The sequence below is a fragment of the Oncorhynchus gorbuscha genome, linkage group LG09 (genome assembly GCF_021184085.1).
Source record: "Oncorhynchus gorbuscha isolate QuinsamMale2020 ecotype Even-year linkage group LG09, OgorEven_v1.0, whole genome shotgun sequence".
Taxonomy (NCBI): domain Eukaryota; kingdom Metazoa; phylum Chordata; class Actinopteri; order Salmoniformes; family Salmonidae; genus Oncorhynchus; species Oncorhynchus gorbuscha.
In genome coordinates, this window is record NC_060181.1 from 59,822,364 (window position 1) to 59,834,542 (window position 12,179).

At 44.4% G+C, this 12,179-nt stretch overlaps 1 protein-coding gene and 1 pseudogene across 1 annotated transcript; one reads left to right on the plus strand and one right to left on the minus strand.

Moving 5' to 3' along the window:
* Positions 1 to 760: 760 nt before the first annotated feature.
* On the plus strand, positions 761 to 3,523 carry LOC124042886 (kelch-like protein 41a). Its single transcript, XM_046361019.1, has 6 exons — positions 761 to 1,950; positions 2,122 to 2,279; positions 2,377 to 2,484; positions 2,640 to 2,825; positions 2,906 to 3,052; positions 3,224 to 3,523. Exons 1-6 carry the CDS (start codon positions 850 to 852, stop codon positions 3,333 to 3,335), a joined length of 1,812 nt encoding a protein of 603 aa, XP_046216975.1. The 5' UTR covers positions 761 to 849; the 3' UTR covers positions 3,336 to 3,523.
* Positions 3,524 to 3,628: 105 nt separating this feature from the next.
* On the minus strand, positions 3,629 to 6,663 carry LOC124044412 (annotated as a pseudogene).
* Positions 6,664 to 12,179: the final 5,516 nt, after the last annotated feature.

Here is a 12,179-nt window from a genome sequence, read left to right on the forward strand (position 1 = left end):
TGTTGTTTAGATGTAATAATTAAACTATTTATGTAAAGTAGGCAATGGTCTGACCTTTCTTAGTTTTCAGAATGTCTTAACTGGGTTTTTGAAATGAGTTGAAGACATAATCCAGTGGCATGTGGGGAAAACTGAGTCATTTGTTATTTGGACAATGATCTAAAGGCTATTAACAAACGTACCAGAGGAGCCCAAGTATTTTACAAATGGTTCATGAGGACAGACTGTTGTATCTGCAGCTGCTCATTGACCCTGCCTATGAGGAAGGTCAGTCCTTCCGGAAATGTACTCACATTTAATAATAAAACATGCTCAATGAGTCGCACACAAATAAATCCCCAAAGATTTTCAGGACTAAAAAGAATCATAGTACTTGATATAAATAAAGGTATAATAACAGCTTCAGGGTACTCTGTAGTTCACTATCTTTATTTGAATTCTAATCGTGACAATCACTGGACAATCATAAATACTTTTGTAAGTGATAAAGGGGAAATCCTAATGATTCATACAAGTTCCACTTGTAATTGAGTTCGGGGATGTTTGCTCCCCACTGCACAGAGCTGCACCAGTCATTTACAAATGCAATGTGTGTGAAGTAGTCATATAACAATAATTGTTTGCCAACTACCACTGACAAGGGTCCACAGTTGTTTCTTTCACTCTGTGACAGCTGTGTGATGCGGCCAACCTGAATTCTTCCTCAATGGAGTGAGTGGATATATTTAGAGGGCCGTAGTTATATTGTAGGGTCTTCTGACCTGGGGCTCTATACTGCTCAGTCCAGTCGGGACAGTGTGCTGAGAGCTGCATCCTCCACGTTCTTTGTCAAGTCGCGTTTCTTTCAGCATGGATCCGAAAGCTGTAAGGGAAGATTTGCGCCTGTTTCAGAGCACCCTGCTCCAGGATGGCCTGAAAGAGCTACTGAACGAGAACAAGTTTATTGACTGCATTCTAAAAGTGGGAGACAGAAGCTTGCCCTGCCATAGACTTATTTTGGCAGCCTGTAGTCCTTATTTCCGAGAGTTTTACTTCTCAGGCGATGCTAAAGAAATGGATAAGGAGGTTGTTCTGGAAAATTTGGACCCCACAATCATGGAGATGATTGTCAATTACATGTATTCAGCAGAGATTGACATCACAGATGACAATGTGCAGGATATCTTTGCTGTGGCAAACCGTTTCCAGATCCCCTCAGTGTTCACAGTGTGTGCGAATTTCCTACAGAAGAAGCTGTCCCCGGGTAACTGTATGGCCATATTCAGAATGGCACTGGTGCTCAACTGCCCCAGACTGGCATTGGCAAGTCGAGACTACATTGCAGATCGTTTTGAAACCCTGGCCAAGGAGGAAGACTTCTTAGAGCTAGCCTCTCATGAGCTTTTTGCCGTCATAGGAGCGGACTCTCTCAATGTAGAAAAGGAGGAAGTGGTGTTTGAATCCCTGATGAAATGGATTCGAAAAGACAAGGAGAACCGTGTCAAGACTCTAGAAGAGGCCTTTGACTGCATCCGTTTCCGTTTACTCCCAGAGAAGTACTTCAATGAGAAAGTGGAAAAGGATGACATCGTCAAGGCTGACCCTGAGCTCCTCAAAAAAACCAAAGTGATCAAAGATGCCTTTGCTGGGAAACTCCCTGAGAATAAGACAGGAGAGTCAGGGAAGGATGCAGTCAACAGTAAAGAAGGAGAGGATAGCAGGTTACCTGGTTACCTGAATGATATCAAGAGAATTGGTATGTATGCCAAAGATCTCGTCTTGATGATCAACGACACTGCTGCAGTGGCCTATGATGGCGGTGAGAATGAATGCTTCCTTGCTGCAATGACTGAGCAGATTCCACGCAACCATGTCAGCCTGACATCAAAGAAAAACGATCTCTTCATCCTGGGAGGATTGTTTGTCGATGAAGAGGATAAAGATGCTCCATTACAATGCTACTTCTATCAGGTAATAAGCTTTGTGTTTTCATTCGCCACAACTGATCAAACTTTAAATCAACACCATTTGTAACACCATGACTTAACCAGGTGGATGATCTTTAACCACCAAACTTTTCTGTCATCAGAAATAGCTTGATTACTGTAAATTTCTAATATCTGGGTATATTTTTTTTTACAGCTAGACATCCTTGCTGCTGATTGGATAGCTCTGCCCCCTATGCCCTCTCCCAGATGTCTGTTCAGTATGGGAGAATTTGACAATCTCATCTTTGCTGTAGCTGGTAAAGATCTACAGTCCAACGAATCTCTCGACTCTGTAATGTGCTATGATGTTGAGTAAGTAGGACAAGTTCATATTCCTATGCTTATTTCCTGTCACGACATGACTGAGGAGCCTGAAAAACACACTTGAACCTTTCTATCTGTTCCCTAGGAAGATGAAATGGGCTGAGAGCAAAAAGCTACCTCTGAAAATCCATGGTCATAGTGTTGTTTCCCAGAATGGGTTGGTGTACTGTATCGGAGGGAAGACGGATGACAAGTAAGCTTGCTCTTTGTACAAAACACACTATGTCATTTCTAATTGTTTGATACTGATACAGTAAAGGCATGCAATAGTAGAGGAATGATGTAAAATTGACATTTGTGTCATTTTATAATCCTCATTGTGATGTTCCATCCTTGTTTTTATCAAAGCAAAGCCATCGATAAGATGTTTGCGTACAACCACAAGAAATCAGAGTGGAAGGAGGTGGCTGCAATGAAAATGGCAAGATCCATGTTTGGGGCAGTCGTTCACAATGGGAAGATTGTGGTGACTGGAGGGGTCAATGAAGATGGTCTCACTTCTGCATCTGAAGCATATGACTTTGGAACCAACAAGTATGTGCCTTGACGTTGAAGTCGGTATGATTAGCAACAATGTAACAAAGCCATTCAATTAACAATGATCCCCATTCCAGGTGGGCACCCTTCACAGATTTCCCCCAGGAGAGGAGCTCAGTAAACCTGGTCAGCAGTGGAGGATTGCTGTATGCAGTTGGAGGCTTTACCATTGTGGCGACGGAGGACGACAAAGTTGCCCCAACGGAAATCATTGACATCTGGCAGTAAGTAAACTAGTACCCAAATTGAATCCAATCCCACGTACCCTGCCACCATCTTTAGAGATGGTCTATATTAAAAGCTCCTTGATAATGTCTAACGGTGAAATGGTGCCATTGCCACTATTGTTCTCTGCCAAAGGCATAACGTCAAACTTCTCTTTTCTCCTGTGGCAGGTATGAAGAGGATAAGAAAGAATGGACCGGAATGCTCAAAGCGATGCGTTACGCCGCAGGGGCCTCCTGTGTGTCTATGCGTCTAAATGTAGCCAAAATGCCCAAATTGTGAACAAGAACACAATAAGTACTGTACCGTCTAGATGTAACATGGAGAACTGCAAAAACAATGTATTTAGATTGACTTTCATCGGGATCCTTCATGATTTGAACGCACAATAATATACTGAACAATAACACAACATGTAAAGTGTTGGTCCCATGTTTCATGAGCTGAAATAAAAGATTCCAGAAATGTTCCATTTGCACAAAAAGCTTATTTCTCAAATGTTGTGCACAAATTTGTTTACATTCCTGTTATTGAGCATTTCTCCTTTTGCAAAGATACTCCATCCACCTGACAGGTGTGGCATATCAAGAAGCTGATTAAACAGCATGATCATTACACAGGTGCACTTTGTGCTGGGGACAATAAAAGTCCACACTATAATGTGCAGTTTTGTGTATTCCAAGTAATGTGAAAACCATAGATAAGGGCCTAATGAATTTATATGAACTAACTCAGGGAAGTCTTTTAAACCTGCCTGTCTTTAAAGAAACAGTTTGCTCCCTACAACTTTTTTTGGTATTTTATTTATGTGCGACAGATTATTTGGATGTATCAAAACCACAAAAACAATGCTATTTCTTATTACAAACATTTACTATTGTTTGACAAACGTTACACTTCATATGATACAATCTCTTGGCAGGAGGTGAGAACTACATGTCCACTCTAGGATTCGGAGTAGGCAATAACAGCAATAGTTAATGATCTGCCTGCAAAAAAAAATACCAAAGGCAGACTTTGTCTCTCACATCAGTAGCAAAAGCAATATAACACGTGTCATTGATTCAACATCTAGGTGCTTCAGGAAAGCTCAGTTAACTATCTTCTTCCTAAGGTATTCCTTCCATGCATCCAGTGTGGAGAGCTCCATAGAGTTCCATTCAAAATGAGGGATCTGTTTAAATGACATTACCATTAATCAGTGATGTAGATGTAATTCCACTTTTGAGGACAGACATTTCACACACATACCTGGACAACATGGTATCCCAGAATCTCCAGATGTCTCTCTCATCATGATTTCCCCTTTCATGTGACGAGACTGTTTGTAGAATGATTTGGAATCCAAGACGTCCACAGTAACACTAAGTGAAAAAGGGGGGAAAAAAGTCCTTGTTCAGTACCTATGAAAACCCCTTCAATGCGTTTACCCATGATAACAGAACATCAGCAACACCTTTTCAACCAAAAGTTCTGAAATCAACCAATCATGTTTCGTACCATGGTGCCCCTGGAGGGACCTCACTCCTCTCCTTCCCTACAGAGTCAGAACTCCTTTGTAACCTTCCCACCGTCAGATATCTGCAGCTGGCTCTGCTCACTGTAGGTCACTGCCTGGTGGTGTCTGTCCAGAACACATTCAAAGTCCAGGGAGATCAGAAGAAATACAGCTCACAACTAGAACAGGTGACACATTTGATTACCTTTTGATTTTAACACCAATCCGCTCTGGACACTCCAACCACACAGACCGATTCAGCTCCGTGAGACGCAGGCGGATCCGCATGTTTTGGGCGTCAGGCAGGGCTACCACATAACAGAGAGGTTCTCTTATCCCTTCAGCTTTATCTGAAAATGATGTTTTCAGATAGTAGGGGACACAGGATGATGGCTTTGTCTTCATTGGGATATTTCTAATATAATTATATAACAAACTTTCTAACTGGGAATCCAGCTTGGCAAGGAAATCCACGTTGACGATTTCTCAAATCAGGTCCTCCGGGAAGAAATCAGCCACAGGCAGCAGATGGGATCAAGTACCAGCAGATTGAGGTCAAAGAGACCAGGAGAAAGAAGAGCAATTAATTTGTCTGGTCCTTTTGATGAGTTCCAAATACAAAAATGTAACAAACCACAATCACTTACTGATGTGAGGTATGAAGTGCTGAATGCAGATGTCAAAAAGCTCATCCCCCCTTGCTGGATTATAATTCAGTACAGCAAAGGGCAGCACGGGGGCATAAAGTTGCTGAGTGCTGAAAATAAAAAAATAGTTCTGGTATGGACTCATTCTATCCGTCTCTACATATATACAGGCAAAGGAACAGTATTCCCTGATGTGAAATAAAAAGTAATGTCTCAAAGTACCTTGTTGATGTGCTCCATGGTCATGCTAGCTACGCGGTCCATTATTGGAGTACAGAGGTGACTAGTCATGGTCAGAAAAAGGGCCATCTCGGGCACATTGGCCCAGATATCTGGTTCTAGAGCCTCCGGAGCGTAACCATGGTCTCCTCCAGCAGAATCTCCTCAAACCATTCCCCTGACATGTACTTGAGCTCCTCCAACACCAGGTCCAGGCGCTCAGCCTTGCGCAGGCGCTCATGCACGCAGCGGTTCAGTGTCTGCAGCAGACGCACATACTTGCTGGGAGTGTTGTGTCGGTAGGACGGGTGATTGCTCACCCACTTAGCGACAGCCATTGCAAAGGTTCATTCAGATTACACTGAAGCACCACTGCCTCCACCCATGAAATTACGCCTTCGTCGAGTCCAGGTAGCATGGTCACCTCATATGGGTAGACACTGTCCTGCAAGTAGCAGTGAGAAAAAGTTGTATTAGCCTACTTTGTATAGTACGCAATAAGAGTGACCTGTCATACAGGATCATAGTGGGCAGAGATGGATCTTTAGAATAACCACTCACTGAACTAGGATGTTCCTTAATTTAGTGAAGAGCTCTGGACTCTGGTAATGCAGCAGGATCAGGGTTTGTGTGATCCTGGATATCTCAATGGGCTTGAAAACATGTAGGTTCTTGTAGACTACTGACACAATCCTGTAAAGAGATAACCTGCTTCAGTTGTATTGTTTAAATGCAACTTTCAGACAAGGTTGTAACAGAGAATTAACTTACTTTGGATCAGCTGCAGGTTTCTACGCTGAATCTCCTCCAGTGTCTCTGCCACAGCCAGGGCTCGCTGGCATTAAACTCCTCTGCCTAAAGCAGTGTTGTACTCTCCAGCCTGAAAGAGAAGTACTTATCAATGAGTTGGTGCCCTGCCATAGGGCCAAGAGAAACAAACAGCTTGGTGAAGGAGAAAGGGTCTATGCTTGAGTTCACTAGTTCCACTAGACTATGCTTTGCAGTCAGGCTAAGTCACAGTTGTAGAAATGGAGTGACTGGTAGAGGATCTGCAGAGACATGTCCAGAATTATTTTTATGTAATATCAAGGACTTATAGATTACTGGAAGTGATCTTTTTTGTGTACCTCACATCATCAATTGTGGAGAGTTTTTGATTCAAAATGTCAGTGATCTGACCCATCAGAGGACTGTTCTGCAGATGTTGATCACTTAGGCAGACAGCAAACTTAGACAGTGAAGGCATCAGAAATCTGCAAAACAGTGAATTTACATCTGTACACCAGCTCACACCCCTCAATGATTCTGCTGTATTTAATGGCAAATATATATATATATATTTTACCTGTATAATCTAAGCTAAGTGTAATGAACTTCGTCTGCTGTTAGAAGAGAGTCAGACCGAAATGCAGCGTGTAGGTTACTCATGACTTTTAATGAAGAAAATGCGGTACATGAAATAACTGAAAATACAAAACAACAAACGAGTGAAACTAAATTACAGCCTATCTGGTGAATAACACAGAGACAGGTACAATCGCCCACGAAATGCAACGCGCACTCAAGCTACCTAAATACGGTTCCCAATCAGAGACAACTAGAATCAGCTGACTCCAATTAGGAATCGCCTCAGGCAGCCAAGCCTAACTAGACACACCCCTACTAATACACACTCCCCCATTAATACAAACCCCAATACGAAATACAACATATAAACCCATGTCACACCCTGGCCTACCCAAACATATAACAAAAACACAAGATACAATGACCAAGGCGTGACAGAACTCCCCCCCCCTAAGGTGCGGACTCCGGGACGCACCTCAAGAGCATAGGGAGGGTTCGGGTGGGCGTCTGTCCATGGTGGCGGTTCTGGCTCGGGACGTGGACCCCACTCCATAAATGTCCTAGTTCCTCCCCTTCGCGTCCTAGGATAATCCACCTTCTCCGCCGACCATGGCCTAATAGTCCTCACCCTGATCCCCACATAACCGAGGGGCAGCTCGGGACCGAGGGGCAGCTCGGGACCGAGGGGCAGCTCGGGACAGAGGGGCAGCTCGGGACAGAGGGGCAGCTTGGGACAGAGGGGCAGCTCGGGACAGAGGGGCAGCTCGGGACAGAGGGGCAGCCCGGGACCGAAGCAGCCCGGTACTGAGGGGAAGCCCGGTACTGAGGGGAAGCCCGGTACTGAGGGGAAGCCCGGTACTGAGGGGAAGCCCGGTACTGAGGGGAAGCCCGGTACTGAGGGGAAGCCCGGTACTGAGGGGAAGCCCGGTACTGAGAGGGAGCCTAGTACTGAGGGGAAGCCCAGTACTGAGAGGGAGCCTAGTACTGAGAGGTAGCTCAGTACTGAGAGGAAGCTCAGTACTGAGAGGAAGCTCAGTACTGAGAGGAAGCTCAGTACTGAGAGGAAGCTCAGTACTGAGAGGAAGCTCAGGCAGGTAGTAGGCTCCGGTAAATCCTGGCTGGCTGGTGGACCTGGATGATTAAGGTTGTCTGGCCGATCTAGAAGATCTTGGCAGACTGGCACTTCTGGCGGATCCTGGCAGACTGGCACTTCTGGTGGATCCTGGCAGACTGGTGACGCTGGGCCGACTGGCGGCGCTGGGCAGACAGGAGACTCCGGCAGCGCAGGAGAGGAGAAAGGCTCTGGCTGAGCTGAACAGGCGGGAGACTCCAACAGTGCAGGAGAGGAGAAAAGCTCTGGCTGCGCTGAACAGGCGAGGCGCACTGGACGCGCTGGGCCGACTGGTAGCACTGGTGGCGCTGGACAGACAGGAGACTCCGGCAGCGCAGGAGAGGAGAAAAGCTCTGGCTGCGCTAAACAGGCTGGAGACTCTGATAGCACAGGAGGGGAGAGAAGCACTGGCTGTGCTGAACAGGCGATGCGCACTGGACGCGCTGGGCCGACTGGGAGCACTGGTGGCGCTGGACAGACAGGAGACTCCGGCAGCGCAGGAGAGGAGAAAAGCTCTGGCTGCGCTAAACAGGCTGGAGACTCCGATAGCACAGGAGGGGAGAAAAGCACTGGCTGTGCTGAACAGGTGAGGCACACTGGAGGCCTGGTGCGTGGTGCTGGAACTGGTGGTACTGGCGCGAGGAAACGCACAGGAAGCCTGGTGCGGGGAGCTGCTACCGGAGGACTGGTGTGTAGAGGTGGCTCTCGATAGACCGGACCGTGCAGGCGCACTGGAGCTCTTGAGCACCGAGCCTGCCCAAGCTTACCTGGCTCGATGCCCACTCTAGCCCAGCCAATAGGAAGAGCTGGTATGTGCCTCACCGGGCTATGCTCCTGCACTGAAAACACTGTGCGCTCCATAGCATAACACGGTGACTGCCCGGTCTGTCTAGCCCAACGGTGAACACAGGGAGTATGCGCAGGTCTCCTACCTGGCATAACTATTCTCCCTTCTAGCTCCCCCCCAATATTTTTTTTGGGGCTGTTTTTCCGGTTTCCTTGCCAACCGTGTTCCCTGGTATCGTCGGCTCCTATCTCCCGCTGCCTCTGCTCTCCTTAGTGCCTCCACCTGTTCCCATGGGAGGCGATCTCTTCCGGCCAATATCTCCTCCCAAGTGTAACAACCTTTACCATCCAACACGTCTTCCCATGTCCATTCTCCAAATAATTCATCCTCCCTTTGCTGCTCCAGCTGTCGCTGCCTGTTTAAACCAGCGCCTCTCCGTTTTTTCCAGCGTGTCTTTTTCGTTGATTCGATTCGCCTGTAGCCCTCCTCGCATTGCTGTAGGGAATCCCAGGTGGGCTCCTGCACTCGCACTGGGTCGGCCGCCCACCTGTCGATTTCTTCCCACGTCGTATAATCCTTGCTTCTGTTGTCCATAACGTCCACCTTCAGATCCTGCCAGTTCACACGCTGCTCGGTCTGTGAATCGTGGTGGGCGATTCTGTAATGAACTTAGTCTGCTGTTAGAAGAGAGTCAGACCGAAATGCAGCGTGTAGGTTACTCATGACTTAATGAAGAAAATGTGGTACATGAAATAACTGAAAATACAAAACAACAAACGAGTGAAACTAAATTACAGCCTATCTGGTGAATAACACAGAGACAGGTACAATCGCCCACGAAATACAACGCGCACTCAAGCTACCTAAATACGGTTCCCAATCAGAGACAACTAGAATCAGCTGACTCCAATTAGGAATCGCCTCAGGCAGCCAAGCCTAACTAGACACACCCCTACTAATACACACTCCCCATTAATACAAACCCCAATACGAAATACAACATATAAACCCATGTCACACCCTGGCCTACCCAAACATATAACAAAAACACAAGATACAATGACCAAGGCGTGACACTAAGCCTCTGAGACCAAATGATGAACAAAATAATCACATGGTTCCACATTGAGCCTTCAAAGATACAAGGTTGATGTGAAAACGTTTTTTTAAAACATTTCAGGACTGATATAGGCTTACCCACCTAGCCAACATCTGTACCTGAGAACATTTTAGAGCATGTCCACCAATGTGAAATCATCCACGAGCTCAATTTTGTTCCCAGCCAGCACCCGGAGAGTCAGGAACTCGGGGTGGCTTTTAAAGAACTCAACCGTTCTCAGCATCTGTGGCTTCTCTCACTGGAACTGCCAGAGCATGCCCATGGCACAGCCAACATGGTTCACAGTCAGCTTGGCCTTGCCCACCACCTCCAACACTTAGTCTTCACCTTAGCAGGTGCCAAGCTGCTCTAGAACCTGGTCCCGGTTCACTGCACCCCCAATACAGAAACCTGCAAAAGTAGAAGCTCCCAGTCACAGCTTGGAGCCGAAACAAGGCCACGGGGCCTAGTTCAAGTGAGAATGGAATGCCACATCTTCAGAAGGTAACCACTGCCAAGATCAGGCCAACATAACTTAGAATCCACAGGGAAGGAGAAATGCCTGCATATTCCTTTGGTGAAACATCTGTAGAAAGAGAGCATCATGCAAAATATAGCAAAGATAAATACATATCTCCATAGTAAAACAAATAATGTGAAATTAAGTACATACCTAAACCATTCATTCATGCATCCAGCAACAATGTCACAAAAACATCTGACTGACAGTGATGGTGTCCTTATTTATATCTAACCAGCATGTCTATACAGTATAATTATAATATTACAAAATAATTTTCTTGGCAAATTCTTATCCCTCATCATTGGAAAATCATGGTTTTGACTTAGCCGATTAAACGCAACGACACGATTTACGATAGAGTTGAGAGGCCATTCGTGTGGGCGAACTAGAGCACAGACGTCACATCTGGAAATGTATGCAACAAAAGTTCAACATTCACCTTCTGCTAACATTTCTGTTAAGCGTTTACAGTTTCGCACCGAACGCAATGCTGCAAGGCAAACGTAGCGTTTCATTGGAAATCAAAGTAATTATGGTGTACAAAAAAAGCAGTGTCCGTGTGTTCCAAATGCTAACTGGTGTAAATCTATTTTCGTTTCCGTTTGATCAAATTGTGAATTTGCATAGTTTCGTTAGGGAGCATGTACTCTGTGAAATGCATGTGCGCAATAACTAAATTCGCCTTTGCACGCCTAATCAACGCAATTTTTGGCAAAGAGTAAAGACTGCAAAACTTAGTCCACTCTGTTCTTAACAGATTCTAGTTTTGGGAACAGAAAACTGTATTGAGATCGAAGGTTTCACCAGTGAGGAAATTAGCCGAATTTAGGCAAAAACCATCTCGTTCCAGCTTTCTTCCCACTGGGCTTCCTTCCCACTATATTGTGGAAACGCCAAACGGAAGCTTCACATTTATACATCCGGTAATTTTTTAAATATTTTAAATTGTATTTATTTTATTGTTTTAAAAAGTATACACACAATAAGTATACAAACAGACAATGATAACATATGCTAGATGGTACAATAAATTACAGATTATACAAAGACTTAAAAGAAACACACATCTTGATTGTTTTAGCAGCTTTCTTATTCGAAGAATGTAGAATGGTTTTAATGTACGGCTCGAATTCCGTATAGAAAATACGGAAGAGTGTTTTTTTAATTATTGTATTTACATTGATGAATATGACATTTTGCCATTAGCACAATTAGATTCACGAGGTAAAATTGTTTTTATTTTTCCTTATTATAGTAGCACATTCTTCCATAAAAAAATAAAAAATAAATCAAGAATATTAACAATTATAAAACTATGAATAACTTTCCACAATTTCTTTACATGTAGACATTGCCAAAATAAATGCTCAACTGTTTCTGGATGCTCAACACAAAAAGTACAGTTAATGTTAATGTTTTTTTTGAGTTTCTTCAGGTAATGATTCGCAGGGCAATACTAATGGATCTTTCTGAAAGAGACCTCTTTGACCTTGTTAACAAGCAGGTATTTGTGTGGTAATAACCAGACTTTTTTCCAACAGATATTATTGACAAATGTATTTCAGCAAGGTGTGACAAAAGGAATGGATACAATATCCCTTAGATTTAAAAGAAAAAACTTTATTTAACTAGGCAAGTCAGTTAAGAACTAATTCTTAATTTCAATGACAGCCTAGGAACAGTGGGTTAACTGCCTGTTCAGGGGCAGAACGACAGATTTGTACCTTGTCAGCTCGGGGATTTGAACTTGTTTTGAACTTGTTTCTATACAAAATATCCTTATTGTTTCAAATGAAATACCTATGTGGGGGGAAATTACGTTTATAAATTAACGACCACGCTAACGACCACGCTAAGAATACTTGTTTCTATACAAAATATCCTTATTGTTTCAA

Coding starts and splice junctions, on each gene's coding strand:
- LOC124042886 (XM_046361019.1), top strand. CDS start 850: ATGGATCCGAAAGCTGTAAGGGAAGATTTGCGCCTGTTTCAGAGCACC. Junction 2,280..2,376: donor GTAATGTGCTATGATGTTGA/GTAAGTAGGACA, acceptor TCTGTTCCCTAG/GAAGATGAAATGGGCTGAGA. Junction 2,485..2,639: donor GGAGGGAAGACGGATGACAA/GTAAGCTTGCTC, acceptor TTTTTATCAAAG/CAAAGCCATCGATAAGATGT.